General features: G+C 42.9%; 1 protein-coding gene across 8 annotated transcripts in view; it reads right to left on the bottom strand.

Annotated features, from left to right (window-relative positions):
• Positions 1 to 17,929, bottom strand: part of Atp6v0a1 (ATPase H+ transporting V0 subunit a1) — a 69,943-nt gene that overhangs the window by 13,234 nt on the left and 38,780 nt on the right. For 5 of the 8 annotated variants that reach the window (XM_070027999.1, XM_070028003.1, XM_070027997.1 and 2 more), the window contains 9 exons: positions 16,114 to 16,264; positions 13,581 to 13,720; positions 12,930 to 13,087; positions 12,431 to 12,521; positions 11,122 to 11,240; positions 8,568 to 8,784; positions 8,116 to 8,223; positions 2,102 to 2,209; positions 1,147 to 1,164 (listed from right to left, as the gene is read on the bottom strand). In XM_070027999.1, the coding sequence (XP_069884100.1) occupies positions 1,147 to 1,164; positions 2,102 to 2,209; positions 8,116 to 8,223; positions 8,568 to 8,784; positions 11,122 to 11,240; positions 12,431 to 12,521; positions 12,930 to 13,087; positions 13,581 to 13,720; positions 16,114 to 16,264 (1,110 nt within the window). Of the gene's footprint in view, positions 1 to 1,146; positions 1,165 to 2,101; positions 2,210 to 7,250; positions 7,326 to 8,115; positions 8,224 to 8,567; positions 8,785 to 11,121; positions 11,241 to 12,430; positions 12,522 to 12,929; positions 13,088 to 13,580; positions 13,721 to 16,113; positions 16,265 to 17,929 lie in introns of all 8 variants that reach the window. The other 3 variants (XM_070028004.1, XM_070028002.1, XM_070028005.1) reach the window with 2 other exon arrangements.

Below are 17,929 nucleotides of genomic sequence, written 5' to 3' on the forward strand. Positions count from 1 at the left end.
GGACACTGGTACTAGATGGCTGGCTGAACCATTCTGATAATAACTACAGAATTGTGTGCTCAATGAAAAAGATATTTTCACAGCAGTATTGTTGGAGGTGGTAGTACTGGGAGAGGACTGGGCTCCTCCCCAACATGGAACACTGCCCCCCCAACCCCCCACCATGCAAGGCAGGTCAGCCAGCGACTGCACAGACGAGCGGTCCAGGAACAAAGGATGTCCTTGATGCCAGCAAAGGAGCCTCTCCAGACTTCATGAAGAGCACGTACTGCCTGTTTTTACACAGAACAGCAAAGGTTTTTTTTTTTTTTTTTCCCCATTCCATCCCTCTGCCCTTTAGGACCAGGAGAGCCAGGAAAGGGAAAGGTAGAGTTCATAATTCTAGGTATTTTAGAGAGAAGTTTTGGGGAAAGACGCAAACAGTGCAGCGAGGCCTTTTAAAAACTCAATTCAAAAACGTGTGTTGCTAAATGAAGTACTGCTCAGTACTTTAGACATAGCCTAAACAATTCAAATTTCTTTCCATTCTGTTATTTTCCACATGTGCCTGTTGTATGAACTCTTTCCATTCAGACTGATTGCTTTTCCCAGGATGCACCTGAGAGGCAAAACCTCCTTTTGACAGCTGTCTACTTCTCACCTAGGTCACATGTTGGCAGAACTGACTCTAAGCAAGGGTATACGGTCTCAAGCTGAAGCATCAGCAAGCTGATGAGGGCAGCAGGAAGAGGCTGACTGCATATCAGACAGGGAGGAAAGGTAAGCTTTGCTCATAAGCACCCAGAGGAGCAGGGCAGAGATAGCTACCACAGGAGAGGAAGGTGGAGGCCCATGGGACTTAACCCTGAGAGGAGTCATTTCAAGAATGCCAGTGCAGACATTACTTGCAACTCCTTCAAAGCCACTCTCAGAGGTATTAGATCAGCAAAATCAATGACACAAAGACAGAGATGACCAGCATGAGATGCAGTTAATGGAGATGAGCTTTGTCAGAACACAGGCTCACAAACTGGTTAGAAATGGCCAGTGAGATGCACGATGCACAGGGTCATGTATGTGTGGCCCCAGGGTGTGGCAGGGACAGCAGAGTGATCACAAGGATGGGAAAAGAGAAGCCCCAGATAAACATGAAGGCTTTGGTCTTACCACTTCATCCTCGGTAGGCTTGAAAACACAAATTGACACTTAAGTGGGATGCCACGCCACAAACAAGGTCACAAGTTATAAGCACATACCTCGGGAAGGATTGGAAATATTAAATGGGGCTAATATGTCAGAAGCAGGCCTTGTTAGCACACACAGGGATTTAGAGGATTAAGTCACATATTTTTAAAAAGTATCCTGATACCTGGCATTAAAAAAAAAAAAATCAGAGTCAAAGTGGGCAGATAGACTTAACAGCCCAAGCTGGATCCTCCATCTCATTTCTATCCTATTTATTTTAAAAAGAATATGATGAGTGGATGAGATTTAATAGTTAAGTTTGGAGGCTTTGTGCTATGAGTAGCTGGGCAAGGAGAGTGGATTCAATAACTAGAGATGGAGGTAATGACTTAAAGAAAGACTAGCCTAACCTGATGTTTCCACTCTCCCTATAAAAAGAAGGCGAGTAACTACAACAGCAAAAAAAGCCAAAAAAAAGCTCCAACAAAATATCTGCAATAAGAACATACCAGAGAGGTAGGCCTTAAAAAGTATCAGTGATTACAGCTGGTAAGCAGTCTAAGTAGAATAATTCTCAGAAGGATCAAGGGATGAAGAAGCTATCCTATGCTCTCTGTGCTTTTGGTAACAATAGCTGGGACACTAGGTGCTGCCTGGGCCAAGGAGAGCAGTTAGTAACTAAGGTCACATGCAAAGTACTTCAGGCAACAGGAAAATCAAGAAGAGCAGAGCAAAACTGCTTCAGGCTCCTTGGGCAACACCTGGAGCTTAAGAGTGAGGCCAGCTGTAGTGCCCTAAGTGGTCCAGAAGGTGACCAACTATTAGTTTTTGTTTTTTTTTTTTTAAGGAGAAGACTGAAGTGAGCCTCTGAGGAAAACAAGACTAGGCTGACCCGACCGAGCTGGAAGGAGAAGATGCCCACACCGCTGGATCTTACCTCTTCCGCGTCCTCTGAATGGGTGGAGAGCTGGTCATGCTGAATTATCTCAGCATCCTCCTCTGTTGGTCCGTTGCCCACCCTGATCCCACCAAAGTTGAGAGTTCCCTACACAGATGAACAGAAAGAGTAGAATTTGCCTGGGCTTTAAAGTGACATTCTGTGAGGTGGGGAAGGGTGATGGTTAGTACATACAAACCTCAGAAAGGCATACATCCTAACAACAAAAGCAAAATTCACTGAACAGTTGTGGTGAAGACAACTGCTCCCATCCCAACCCTGCCCCAGCCCCCACAGGTGTAACCAGCGTTTATCACTTCATCTGGCTTCACCAAGATGCACCAGGCTCACCCTGATCAAAAACTGAATATGAAGACTCTCCTAACAAGTGCAGCTCATCCATAAAGCTTGCAGTGGCCATGTTTTACTGCAAATGAAGATTAGACTTTCTAAGAGGGAGGGTAATCAAATGACAAGGCGGAGTTTATCTGGTAAGTTTCAACAGAAGCTCAAGAATTCCAGCAACCTCTCTCAAATAGGTACTGGGTTTCTTACTAAGATAAAGGACTCCCTAAGTCAAGGAAGACAACTCCCTCCATCCTCCCCACAACTTTATGTATAATCATTTGTTGCTAGAGAATATATGATGTTCAAACTACTCCTCTAGGTTGGGAATGTGGCTTAGCGGTAAAAGTGCTTGCCTAGCATGAATGAAGCCTTGGGTTCCATTCCTCACACCATATATACAGAAAAAGCTGGAAGTGGCGCTGTGGCTCAAGTGGTAGAGTGCTAGCCTTGAGCAAAAGAAGCTCAGGGACAGTTCCCAGGCCCTGAGTTCAAGCCCCAGGACTGGCACCAAAAAATAAATAAATAAAAATTACTCCTCTATAGGCATATGGGCAGATGCTGACTTGGTGTTTGCTCTTCAGTCTTCAGCAGGATCTCTATACACAGAATTTTCAAGTCAACTCGATTTACAAAAACTTGGGTTGGGCTGGGAAGGTGGCTCAGTGGTAGAGCGCTTGCCTTGCATGCAAGAGGCCCTGGGTTCGATTCCTCAGCACCACATATGCGCAAAGAAAAAAAGCCAGAAGTGGCGTTGTGGCTCAAGTGGTAGAGCACTAGCCTTGAGCTGAAGAGCTAAGGGACAGTGCCCAGGCCCAGAGTTCAGGCCCCACAACTGGACCCAAAAAAACAAAAACAAAAAAACACTTGGGTTTAGTTCAGCACTGGCAGCTCACAAGTGTAATCCTAGGTACTCAAGAGGCTGAGATTCTGCCTGGTATCCTTGGCAGAAAAGTCTGTGAGACTCTATCTCCAAAAATAACCAACCAAAAGTTAGGCTGGAGCCAGGCACTGATGGCTCACACCTGTAATCCTGCTACTCAGGAGGATGAGATCTGAGAATTATGGTTCAGCAGGGCAGGAAACTCTGTGAGACACATCTCCAAATAACCACCAGAAAACCGGAAGTGATGCTATGGCTCAAGTGGTAGAGCACTCACTTTGAGCTGAAGAGCTGAAGGACAGCTCTCAGGCCCAGAGTTCAAACCCCATGACCAACAAAAAAAAAAAGAAAAAAGAAAAAAGAAAGAAAGACAGAAAGAAAGAAAGAAAAAAAGAAAAGAAAGCAAACCAGGTAATCCTGAGGCCCTAACTTCAAACTCCCATACCAGATCTCTTTCTCGCAAAATGCCGCCCCCCCCAAAAATTAAATAAACAAAACTCTTGGTGTTCATTGATGTAAAAGTTCTCTGATTACAAAATCCAGGACGAATTGGGTTAAAATAGCAGCAAAGTAAAAATGTGTTTGGAGCTGGCTGCCAGTAGCTTACACATGTAGTCCTAGTTATTTAGGAGGCTGAAATCTGAGCATTACAGTTTGAAGCCAGCCCAGGCAGGAAAAGCCTATAACTGTAATCTCCAATTAACCACCAAAAAGCTGGAACTGAAGCTGTGGCTCAAATGGTAGAGGTGCTAGTCTTGGGCAAACATGCTTAGGGACAATGCCCAGGTCCTGAGTTCTAGCCCCAGGACTAGAACAATAAATAAATAAATAAATAAATAAATAAATAATAGGAGATGGCTGCTTTTTACACTTCAGATAACTTCTGTCTAGGGACAATGTAGAGAGCTGTTCTGGATGGCAGCACCCAAAGTATGAAAGCAGGTTTGACCAGAATCCTATAGTCCTCCTCTCCAGCTTCACTTTTTAGGTGCCCTGCTTACCACAGCTCACTGTCCGCTCAGACCCCTAGCATTTGCAGCAGTGGTCCTTACATGCTGTCCAGAGAACCAGCTCCATTAGAATCACCTTGGAAGCTACTCTTTAGATTCTCAAATACTATTTTTAGAAATATTTTAGGTCTTGGGTGGACATAGGAAATTTTTATTTAAAAACTCCTATCTTAGACAGGTGCTGGTGGTTCATGCATGCCTGTAATCCTAGCTACTCAGGAGGCTGAGATCTGAGGATCATGGTTCAAAGCCAGTCTGGGCAGGAAAGTCCATGAGATTCTTATCTCCAATTAACCACCAGAAAACCAGAAGTGGTGCTGTGGTTCAAGTAGTAGAATGCTTGCCTTGTGCTGAAGAGCTCAGGGACAGTGCTCAGGCCCAGAGTTCAAGCCCCATGACTGACAAAAAAGAAAAGAAAAGAAAACTACTATTTGGGGCTGGGAATGTGGCTTAGTGGTAGAGTGCTTGCATGCAGGAAGCCCTGGGTTCTATTCCTCAGTACCACATCCACAGAAAAAGCAGGAAGTAGTACTGTGGCTCAAATGGTAGAGTGCTAGCCTTGAGCAAAAAGAAGCTCAAGGACAGTGCTCAGGCTCTGAGTTCAAGCCCCAGGACTGGCAAAAAATAAAAAACTACTATTTTTACAAGCGTAAAGTGTACAATCACAGTGAAGGCCATATCAAAATGTAAAACACATGCATCCTTGAGATTCAATAATGGTACTGCTGGAAAGCTTTAACAAAGTATGTATGGACAAGGATTAATTATGTATCATAGTTTCTAATAGCAAATAACTGGGAAAAACCAACACATCCATCAATGACAAGAGTGCTCCCATAATTTTGGTAATCCAAGAGACTATTCTACAGGTTACTGTAAAAGTGAGTACCACTATGAAACACCCTCTAAGATAAACTAAAGTTCTAAAAAAAAAAAAAAAACTAAAAAAATTCAAGGGGTATACAAGTCTAAAGTGCAGTTCAAACCCCAATACTACTAAAAGTGTTATAGTCCAAAACACAATTCCATACATCTCTCTCCTTCTACACACACACACACACACACACACACACACACACACACACACACACACACACACACACACACACACACACACACACACACACACACACACACACACACAGATGATAGACAGATACAAAGTTCCTCATTGTTAACAATGCTTCAGAGGAGAACATAGCAGGGATGAAGGTTTCTTTGTGGTTAGTACTATAAGCACCCTCTAGCCAAGTGTACCTATTGCATTTTATTTAATGTCAGTAGGAAATTTTCTGAGTGAGAATTAATATGAATCATAAGCCTCTTGTATTTCTTCCACTTATTTAATGCTCTTAAGAATTTAATACTCTTAAGGAACAAATTAAGTTTACCAGGTGATTCAGATGTTTGGTCAGATTTTGGAAGTACTATAGTTTGAATACTTCCAGGTCAGGCACAAATGACATCTGACCACTCCCAAAAGAAGGACTTCAAGTAGCGCTGTGGCTCAAGTGGTAGAGCACTCGCCTTGAGCTGAAGAGCTGAGGGACAGCAACCAGGCCTAGAGTTCAAGCCCCACAACCAACAAAAATAAATAAATAAATAAATAAATAGAAGGATTTCAAGTATAACAAGAATTTCTTCTTCAAAAGAAGTCCACAAAAGGACTTCAAGTGTAGCAAGAACAACATCTTCTTGTCCCAAGAGGACAAGCTAAAGGAATATAATGGTTTGCAAACTGGGGATATTAACTCAGTCTGTCACAGAAGAAGTACTAGACTTCAAAGCAGCAAGACCATCTCAGAAGCACCTTCTGATGCTGAGACTGGCAAAAAGACCAGTATGAGGGAAGACCATCAGCCACAGGTATTGTGTGCTTTTATTTTTTATTCATAGGGAAGGAGAAAGTAAGTCCCTGCTGGAAAATAGTTTGAAGCAGCAAGATTGAAATTCCTGCTGATCTTCCCCCCCACCCGAAAAAAAAAAAAAAGAAAAAAGAAAAATCATCCCTTTTCTAGTAGGATGGCTAAGCAGTTTTCCAAGTTTAAAATGATCAGGAGCCCATAATGGAAAAAAGCGGTTATCCATGTAAACATTTCATTTTCCTTAAAGGAGTATGTGCTACCAGAGCATGGAAGTATATAAGTAATCACTAATAGTGAGATTTTACAAATCCAGAATGAGTTAGGCTGATATTAGTATAATATTATGGTTAAAAGATATCTTTCAGAGCAAATACTGAAATGTGTTGAAGTTGAAAGTGCTGTTACTGAATCACAAGATAGTATCAGAAGGAAGGAAGATGAAGACAGAACATGAACTTGGTTATTACACCAGATGTATAGCATGCACAAGACACGTGGGAGAGAGATTTCAATGAAACAGCTGAAGATGTGAGGGCTTCGGAGTCTTACAATAAAGGGAACAAGTATACACTCCCATTCTAGAAGGGTAAGTCAATGCTAAAAAGGACCAATGTCCAAGCATCTCTCACACAGAATTCTAAAGTACAGGGAAATCAACTCAAGAATCACAGAGATGTTCTATCCTCCGTGCTGAGAAATCTCCAGTTCATAGTCACAGAATGCAGACACAAAAGTGGATGAATGCAAGAGCTGCCACTTTACAGTAAGATGATAGGACTCAGAGAGGTACAACATGCACTGTGCTCTCATGTATAGGACTATACTTACATATCTGAACAGAAATTTTAGATCAATGTAAAGACGATACCAGAATCTACTCTTAAGAGGTGGAAAGCTCTTCTGTCAGTGTTTCAATGAGTTACAAGGACACACTTCCTGAGGGCACACATGTGCCATGCTCTCAATAGCATTAAAAAAGAATTCTGCTGCACTGTTTGCCACCTCTTTAAACAAAATGTTTGGGGTGATGGATTTAATGCACTCACTGTTGCAGCCGCTGCTGCCTCTAGTCCCTGTTGGCTCGGGGTTGGGCTGACTGGGGCCTCCACAGGTTGCCCTTCCTGATAGTGAATGGAAGAAAAGAAAGGAGAAGAAAACAAAAGAGGGAGGGAGGGAAAGGGGGAGACGAATGGAGGGTACGTGGAAGGATGAAGATGGTCAGAAAAGGGAGAAGGACGGTCTTGTAACTCAGCTGCTTTCCAATAGCAGGAATAATCTTACAGTCACATGAATATCATGCAACAAGGTCTTTGGGGCTTCCCCAGGCGTGCAGTAAATAAGCATTATTGGATAGCCAGAAATTACACAATATTGAACACTGGCCAACATATGCACACATACATTAGTAAATACTTGTATGTACGCTGTTTCTTAAAAGGAAAAAAAAAATCAGTGTGCCTTAAACCAAACCTTTTTCCCGGATGTTTTGCTCAGTGAAAGTATCATGGTCTCATTTTAAAAGAAAATGTCCCAGCATCAGTCCTGTGGTTGCCCAGGCAAACCACATGAGTTGTTTCATCGTCTGCAGCTCTTCTAGCCTTGCTTTGGCTGATGCTGCATATAACAGGACTGGATTCTTCTGAGCACAGTATGAGTAAATCATGACCACAAAAGATAGCAGACACATGGTTTATTCTCTCCACCCCAGCCACTCAAAGGCTGAATCCAGATGTTTGAGCAACAAATATGTATTTCTCTACTTCCGCAGGCCCAGTGATCATGCTGGGATACAAAGTAAATGCATTTTAAGAATATACAGATGTTTGAAAATTAATTATATACTTTGGGGAACTGCTTTGATCTTAAAAAAAAAAAAAAAACCTAGTAATTCCAGTGTAGGAATATACTCACCAAATGCTTCCTCCTCAGATACTGATGACGAAGGATCAGTGGCTTACACAACAGCATCCAAGGTACACATAGTAGGGCCACCACTACCAGGAAACATTGAATTCCTTTCTGCAAAGTTAAGAATAAGGCACATCACATGTAAGTCCATCAATCAATATGCAACACAATTTTTCCCCAATGTTTTCTTATCAATTTATGAATACGAATATCTGGTTTCTCAAAAATGATCAACAGATATTGTAAGTCCCAGAATTGTCCCATAGATGGTAATTCTAAACTACATCCTTTCTGAACACAGAAATTATAGTGAATTCTCCAAAGCCAAAGGAGGATGGTCTGAACTTAGATCTAGATACATGGGCTGAAAACCAAACACTATAGAAAAGGAGTCTTCATCTAACTTTTTGACCTAGGGTAACTATCTATGACAGCTCTCCTTTAAGTTGACACACCTGTCCAGAATACAGCATTGGAAAACCTGATTCCGGGTAGGAAAAGAGGAACATGTTTATGAAATGGATCAGAAGGCTTGGTGCATTCTCAGATGAATGAGCATCATAGGCTGTCCATTTGTAAAAAATAAGGATAACCAAGTAGCCAAACAAAGAGGACATGAAGATTATTTCAGGGATGAATCCAAAGTAGATGTTCAGGGGCTTCTTGAAATAGCTAAAAGGGAAAAGAGAAAGAAAATGTAAGAATAAACAGACCCAGGGCTACCTCGTCACTGAGGGGAACAGAATGCTCACAAGATTTCTCCTACAAGGGGCTGGGAAGGTTGCTCAGTGGTAGAGCGCTTGCCTTGCATGCATGAAGCTCTGGGTTTGATTCCTCAGCACCACTAAGCAAAAAAGAAAAAAGCCGGAAGTGGTGCTGTGGCTCAAGTGGTAGAGCGCTAGCCTTGAGCTGAAGAGCTGAGGGATAGCGCCCAGGCCCAGAGTTCAGGCCCCACGACTAGACCCCTGCCCCCAAAAAAAAAGATTTCTCACACAATTCTGTCTACCAGAAAGTTCAATCTATGACAACAAAAACAAGAGAAATAATTCACTCAGTTTGACAAAATTGCTGAGGATTTTTTAAAAAATATTTTTATTACAACTGTAAATTGTTAAAGGACATACATATACTCTCAGGGCCTGAGCACTGTCCCTGAGCTTCTTTTACTCAAGGTTAGTGCTCTACCACTTGAGACACAGCACCACTTCTGGCTTTTTTGGTTTATAGGTACTGAGGAATGGAACCCAAGGCTTCATGCATGCTAAGCAAGCACTCTACCACTATGCTACATTCCCAGGCCTATCCCTAAGTTTTTGTGCTCAAGGCTAATGCTCTACCATTTGAGCGGCAGCTCCACTTTTGGCTTTTTGGTAGTTAATGGAAGATAAGAGTCTAGGTGCTGGTGGCTCACACGTGTAATCCTAGCTACTCAGGAAGCTGAGATCTGAATATCGAGGTTCAAAGCCAGCCCTGGCAAGAAAGTACATGAAGTTATTATCTGCAATCAACCTCCAGAAAACCAGAAGTAGCACAGTAGCTTAAAGTGATAAAGTGCTAGCCTTCCTCAGGGACAGTTCCCAGGGCCCAAGGTCAACCCTCAGGACTACTACTACCACTACCAACCAAAGAATCTCATGGTCTTTCCTGACCAGGCTGGCTTGAAATCTGGATCCTCAGATCTCAGCCATCTGAGTAGCAGGGATTATAGACATAAGCCACTGGTCCTCATTTAAGACCATGAGATTTGTTGTTGGTGGTGGTGGTTATGGGGCTAGAACTCTGGGCTTGGGTGCTGTCCCTCAGCTCTTCAGCTCAAGGCTAGCACCCTACCACTTGAGCCACAGCGCCATTTCTGGTTTTCTGGTGGTTTATTTGAGAGAGAAGAGTCTTACAGCCTTTCCTGCCCGGGCTGACTTTGAACTGCAATCCTCAGATCTCAGCCTCCTGAGTAGCTAGGATTATAGGCGTGAGCCACCAGCAACTGGCAACCATGAGATTTCGTGTGTGTGAGCCACCAGCAACTGGCAACCATGAGATTTCGTGTGTGTGTGTGTGTGTGTGTGTGTGTGTGTGTGTCCGTCCAGCAACTGGCAACCATGAGATTTCGTGTGTGTGAGCCACCAGCAACTGGCAACCATGAGATTTCGTGTGTGTGTGTGTGTGTGTATGTGTGTGTGTGTGTGTGTGTTTCGACCACGGTGCTTGAACTCTGGGCCTAGGAGCTATCCCTCAGCTCTTCAGCTTAAGGTGAGCACGCTACCACGTTAGCCACAGAGCCACTTCTGGTTTTCTAGTGGTTAATTGGAGAGAAGAGTCTCACAGCCTTTCCTGGCCAGGCTGACTTTGAACCATGATCCTCAGATCTCAGCTTCCTGAGTAGCTAGGATTACAGGCATGAATTACCAGTACCCTTCACCATGAGATTTTTTTTTTTTTTTTTTTTTTGGGTCCGGTCGTGGGGCCTGAACTCTGGGCCTGGGTGCTGTCCCTCAGCTCTTCAGCTCAAGGCTAGCACTCTACCACTTGAGCCATAGCGCCACTTCCGGCTTTTTTCTTTTTGCTTATGTGGTGCTGAGGAATTGAACCCAGGGCCTCAGGCATACAAGGTAAGCACTCTACCACTGAGCCACCTTCCCAGCCCAACCATGAGATTTTTTTTTTTTTTTTTTTTTTTTTTTTGTCGGTCATGGGGCTTGAACTCCGGGCCTGGGCGCTGTCCCTCAGCTCTTCAGCTCAAGGCGAGTGCTCTACCACTTGAGCTACAGTGCCACTTCCGGTTTTCTGGTGGTTTATTGGAGATAGGAGTCTCACGGTCTCTCCTGCCCGGGCTGGCTTTGAACCGTGATCCTCAGATCTCAGCCTCCTGAGTAGCTAGGATTACAGGCGTGAGCCACCAGCGCCCGGCCATGAGATTTTTTTTATAAATCACTTCTACAATACAGAAACAGGTTCTGAGTTACTAATCCCTCCCCAAAGATGTTTTACAATGATGAGAACAGAATAACTCACATATGGTTGAAAAGGCTCAAGCTGACTCCAAACATCATATGGACAATACCAAGAATAACAGACATTTTCATCTTAAAGGAGTTGAGGAAGGTCAGTTTGTTGGTTGCAATGTTCCAGATCTATAACCAAGAAAACAAAAGGTACCAAAGAATTCTTGAATAGAAAAATATTATTCATGTATTTAAGAAAGGACTTTTCTTAAGCTGAGCTCTGAGATCTGAGGATCTTGGTTCAAAGCTAGCCTGAGCAGGAACATCCGTGAGACTCTTATTTCAAATTAACCAACAGAAAACCAGAAGTGGTGCTGTGACTCAGGTGGTAGAGCGCTAGCCTTGAGCTAAAGAGCTGAGGAACAGCGTCCAGGCCCAGACTTCAAGCCCCATGACCGACAAAAAAGAAAAGAAAAGAAAAGAAAAGAAAACCTGATTAATAACTATCACAATCACATCCTTTTACACCAGCAAAGAGGAACTCTTAAAAGAAGACAAGAAATATGATATATTACATAAGCCAGGTGCTGGTGGTTCATGCCTGTAATTCTCAGGAGACTGAGATCTGAAGATCATGGTTCAAAGATAGCCCAGGCAGGAAAGTCTGTGAAGCTTTTTTTTTTTTTTTTTTTTTTAAAGTACTTCATTAGAGATAAGAGGCTCTCAGATTTTTCTGCCTGAGCCGAATTTGAGCCATGATCCTCAGAGATCTAAGCCTCCTAAGTAGCTGGGATTGTAGGCAACCAATGCCTAGCTCAACTAAAACATTTAGAAAAATCAAATTAAGTAGAAATCAATGAAGAACTGGAAGTCTTGAAATTCATTTTTACCACAGTTGATATTACTAGCCATCTCAGAAATAAACAATGTGGGAAAAAATACACACACACATACATTCACATACACACAGCTCTCCAAGGTACTTAGGTTTCTATAGTCTGATAAACTGAACAAATACATCCAAGTTTAAAAAAAAATATGTCAACTAAAAACCAAATAGGGGCTGGGAAGGTGGCTCAGTGGTAGAGTGCATGCCTTGCATGCCAGAGGCCCTGGGTTCAATTCCTCAGCACCACATAAGCAAAAAGAAAAAAGCCGGAAGTGGCGCTGTGGCTCAAGTGGTAGAGCGCTAGCCTTGATCTGAAGAGCTGAAGGACAGTGCCCAGGCCAGAGTTCAGGCCCCACGACCGGACCCAAAAAAACAAACAAAAAAATAAAAATTAAAAAAATAAAAACCAAATAACTCTTCACTTTAATTCTCTTTTCAGGGCTATATTAAAAACCTTGGAGATAGCACACAGAAAAAGAAGTACACTTACCGGATCGATGCCAAATGGGTATGGTCCACCAAAAACTCCACGGACAGTTGGATTCAACTGGAGAACAGGATTTCCCCGAAGTGTGTCCTCCCTACCGTGAAAAGTCACACTTACTTCTGATTAAGAGAGGAAACCACTGGAGTGGAAAAACCCATCCCTTAAAACTACAAACATTTATCCTATCTCTAAGTCAAAGATGAGGATTCAGACACAAGGAAAAATTAACCAAATATACACAACTAAATTGGGAATTTGGAGAATCTATACTTAGTATACAGATAAATAAATGCAATTAATTTATCGTCCTAATTCTGTGATAGTTGCTGAACACATAACAAAGAACTTCAGATTAAAGCATACCTAAGAGGTGACACTACATTCTTCTGAAACAGGGACAATACCAAGTATTTCCTAAGGGGGTGGTTAGTTTACCACCTGTCTTACAAGTAAGAGCTGGATATAAAAAGAATTAGTTTTGACTTTTAGTTTTGCAACTTACGTCCAATTATATATAGTGAACATCGGCCGTACACTCCAAGATGACCCAAAGATATTAAGAGATTTGGAAAAACAGTCGTTGTAGATGAGGCCAGTGTAGATGGAGAATATGCCCATCAACAGAATGATATATCGACCACTGAACACAGTACTAAACATCTGGGAAGCAGAAGAAAGAAGTGACGGAAAATGTACTATTTCAGCTGATGTTTTTGGGAGTAATATTTTACCCAATCCAATTCAGGAAGCTTGAACTGAAGTCCAAACTACAATGCTAAGAGGAATTTACCAGGTGGCCTCTTCAGTGTTCAAATGAGCTTCTCTATTTCCTTCTAATAAATTCATGGGGGGCTGGAAAGGTGGCTCAGTGGTAGAGCGCATGCCTTGCATGCCAGAGGCCCTGGGTTCGATTCCTCAGCACCACATAAGCAAAAAGAAAAAAGCCGGAAGTGGCGCCATGGCTGAAGTGGTAGAGCGCTAGCCTTGAGCTGAAGAGCTGAGGGAGTCCGCACCCAGGCCCAGAGTTCAGGCTCCATTACCGGACCCCAAAAAAACAAACAAATAATAAATTCATGGATTTCTAGATCATTAATTTCATAATGAATACTTAAGAAACAACTTTTCAATCTAATATAGATGTAACAAACATTACCTCATTTTCGTTCTTTTGGGAGAGGATCCGGCTCTCCCTTAACACCATCCACACAGCAAAAAGGGTCATCAAAATGCCATGGCCAAAGTCTCCAAACATCACAGCAAAGAGAAAGGGGAAAGTGATGATGGTATATGGAGCTACAAAGAACCAAAGAAAGAAAAACACAAATTACATAAAAGCACAACAATGTCCCAAATACCACATTTTTCTCTGTATTCTAAGATCAATGGGGATAGCTTATTCCTCAGCTGGCAAACAGATGAACTCTCAGGAAAAATCTTTCATGGCAGGATCTATGCACCCTTGCAAAGCAGCTAACAGGAAATGAAGGCAACATGGTTTACTCTCTAGTTCCCTTCTTCTAACCCTTTGACACAGCTTCTGGGACGACCAGCTCACTCCACCTGTGCAACAGCCATGTATGAACTAAATAAAGCTACCAAGTAATGGGGAAAGCCTAGAGTTGTGACAAAGCAGGTCCTAAATACGACTCCAGCTAAAGATGGATGCTAGTTCTTGACAACAATTAATTTTTTCAAGAGGAGAGACCTGATATACTAAAAGTGGCTAATAATAACTCTGTTTTCTCTATATAACCTTAGAATAGGGAAGCCAGGAGGAAGTCTAAAATATATCTTGGAATATTTTTCTTAAACCAGGCACTGGTGGCTCCCATTGGCTACTCAGGAGGCTCAGATCTGAGGATCGAGGTTCAAAGCCAGCCTGGGCAAGAAAATCTGTGAGACTTTTATCCCCAATAAACTACTCAGAAAAAGCCAGAAGTGGCACTGTAGCTCAAGGGTGGAGTGCTCCCCTTGAACAAAAGGAAGAAAGGAAGGAAGGAAGGGAGAGAGGGAGGGAGGAAGGGAGTCAGAGACAGTACACAGGCCCAGAGTTCAAGCCCCAGGACTGGCCAAAAAAATTTCCTTAAAACAATTACTATAAATGATTTTCTAGAGAAGGCCAGGTATTTTATGGCTGAGAAAGACTACAGAAAGCTGGGTGTTGGTTGCTCACGCCTGTAATCCTAACTACTCAGGAGGCTGAGATCTGAGGATTGTCGTTCAAAGCAAACCCAGGCAGGAACATCCATGAGACAATTTTTTTTTTTTTTTTGTCTTTTTGGTTAGTCATGGGGCTTGAACTCTTGGCATGGGCACTGTCCCTGAGCTCTTCGGCTCAAGGCTAGCACTCTACCACTTGAGCCACAGTGCCACTTCTGGCTTTTTCTGATTATGTGGTGGTGAGGAATTGAACCCAGGACCTCATGAATGCAAGACAAAAGCTCTACCACTGAGCCACCTTCCCAGTCCCATGAGACTCTTATCTCCAATCAACCACAAGAAAACCGGTAGTGGTGCTGTGGCTCAAGTGGTAGAGTGCTGACCTTGAGATGAAGAGCTCAGGGACAGTGTCCAGGCCCAGAGTTCAAGACCCATGACCAACAAAAAACAAAAACTAAATATGAGCATGAGTTCAAGTTCCAGTACAGGCACACATACATACAAAAGAATACAGGAAGCCAGGCACCGATGGCTCATACCTGTAATCCTAGCTACTAGAAAGGCTGAGATCTGAAGATGACGGTTCAAGGCCAGCCTGGGAAGAAAAGTCCGTAAGACTCTTTTATTTATTTCTTTTTTGTCGGTCGTGGGGCTTGAACTCTGGGCCTGGGCACTGGCCCTACGCTTTTTAGCTCAAGGCAAGCACTCTACAGCTTAAGCCACAGCACCACTTCCGGTTTTCGAGCGGTTTATTGGAAATAAGAGTCTCACGGACTTTCTTGCCCGGGCTGGCTTTGAACCGCGATCCTCAGATCTCAGCCTCCTGAGTAGCTAGGATTACAGGTATGAGCCACCAGCGCCTGGCTTCCATAAGACTCTTATCTCCAATAAACTACCAGAAAACTGGAAGTGGCACTGTAGCTCAAGTGGTAGAGCACTAGCCTTGAGCTGAAGAGCTGAGGGGCAGCGCCCAGGCCCAGAATTCAAATTCCATGACCAACACCTCCCCACTCCATCCCCCAAAAAAACAATATAGGAAAAGGAATTGTGTTTTTTGTTTTTTTGGGTTTTTTTTTTTTTTTGATTGGTTGCAAGGCTTGAACCGCCTTGGACGCTGTTCCTAAGCTTTTTCATTCAAGGCTAGTGCTATACCACTTGAGCCACAGCGCCACTTCTATTTTTCTGGTGGTTAATTGGAGATAAGAGTCTCATGAATTTTACTGCCTTGGCTGGTTTTGAATCACAATCCTCAGATCTCAGCCTCGTGAGAACCACTAGTGCCCAGCTAGGAAAGAGAATTTTAAGTGTTCCTAAGGCTTCATGACCCAGAGAATTCAATCCAGTGAGTTCTTAAAGCAGTAAACTTATTATTCATGTCAAATTGACACTTGTCCCACAGGAATTACATGTGAACTGAGGACTTGATATCATCTTTAGCTTTAAGCTAGTTGATCAATGGATAGAAGAGTGAGGTATTAAAAGAATCAAATGAGAACTTCAGGAGGAAAAAGGTTCAGTGTTTTTACCTGGATTTATTTCTCGGTAAGTCCCAATTCCATAAGCATCTACTATGTTCTGAAAGCCGTATGTGAACTTGTTGGTTTTATTATAGGTTGGGGGAGTCTGATTTGTCTGCATCCTGTTCAGTATGGAGGGTACAGTGGAACCACTGTGTTCCTGAAAAACATCAGCATGCACATCAAGATTAGGTTGTCCTCCTCCTTGTGGCAGTGGTTATTCAGATGCATATATGTATTAAAATTCAAACTGTACACATAAAATGTGCTTTTTTTTGTATAAATTATCTGCATAAAACCAACAAAAGGTTATCTTGTTTATTCTTTGGGGACACTTGGAGTTAAGTATACAATTTCAATTAAGTCCTGAGAACATCCTTACCAGAAAAAACAAAAACAAAAAAAAACTTTAAGACAGAACACTAGTGTGTACCTCTAGTCCCAGCAAAATGTGGAACCAAAACTCAAAATATGGAACTGCTTCTTCCACAAGCATCACTCTCCTCTCATGGAGAAAACAAAGCTTATGCTCAGTTTCTCCTCACCACTTGCTCTTCATGCCTTGATCCCTGCAGTCTGGCTGCTCAAACTGACTGTCTTCTCTCCCATACACAGCTGACACTGGAACTCTTCCTCTTCTTGCTCTTTATTCTTTAGGAGTTCTTTTCTGCTCACTAACCATTCTTTTGCTGTCTTTGCTGGCTGGAAGTATGATTCAAGTGCCTGATTAGACTGGGAAGGTGGCTCAGTGGTAGAGTGCTTGTCTTACATGCATAAGGCCCTGGGTTCGATTCCTCAGCACCACATAAGCAGAAGAAGCCGGAAGTGGGGCTGAGGTTCAAGTGGTAGAGCACTTGCCTTGAGCTGAAGAGCTGAGGGAAAGCACCCAGGCCGAGTTAGGGTCCCACAACCAACCAAAAAAAAAAAAACAAACAAGTGCCTGATTAGCAAGGGTGAATCCTGAGTTCAAGCCTCACACACACACACACACACACAAAATCAAGCTGGGTGCTGGCAACTCACACCTGTAATCCTAGCTACTCAGGAGGCTGAGATCTGAGGATCATGGTTCAAAGCCAGCCCACGCAAGAAAGTCTTAAAGACTTTTGTCTCCAATTAACCACCAGAAAACTGAAGTGGCACTGTGTCTCAAAGTGGTAGAGCACTAGCCTTGAGCAAAAAAGAGCTCAGGAACAGCACCCAGGCCCAGAATTCAAGCCCCATGACAGATTCCCTCACCCCCACAAAAAAATTCATTCACAGCTAGGTTCTAAATAACCATATGCAGTTTTAGTTCCTACTTTCAGCAAAACCTTTAAAATTCTTGTTCTTGTCCACCACACACTACTGTACCATTCTTCTGCTCTTTGTCCATATTGTTTTCTTTTCATCACTGCTGATAAATATCTTATTCATTCTGATGGTTTCATCAGAAAAGCTACACCTCTCTCCACATACATTCTACTCTTAGTGTCAACCTATCCTAATAAAGTGATACTTGAGGCACATTTGTATTTCTCTGGGGGGGGGGGGTGGTCCGGTTGTGGTGCCTGAACTCTTGGCCTGGGTGCTGTCCCTCAGCTCTTCAGCTCAAGGCTAGTGCTCTACCACTTGAGCCATAGCTCCACTTCCGGCTTTTTTCTTTTTTTTGCTTATGTGGTACTGAGGAATCGAACCCAGGGCCTCATGCATGCAAGGCAAGTGCTCTACCACTGAGCCACCTTCCCAGCACCTGTATTTCTCTGAATCCTTCCAGGCCTAGAGAGCAATTGCTCTAATGAACTACAGAAGTAGTCAAGAGGAAACTGATACTCAGTTATGAGCC

The sequence above is a fragment of the Dipodomys merriami genome, unplaced genomic scaffold (assembly GCF_024711535.1).
Source record: "Dipodomys merriami isolate MVZ:Mamm:240054 unplaced genomic scaffold, mDipMer1.0.p SCAF_19, whole genome shotgun sequence".
NCBI lineage: Eukaryota > Metazoa > Chordata > Mammalia > Rodentia > Heteromyidae > Dipodomys > Dipodomys merriami.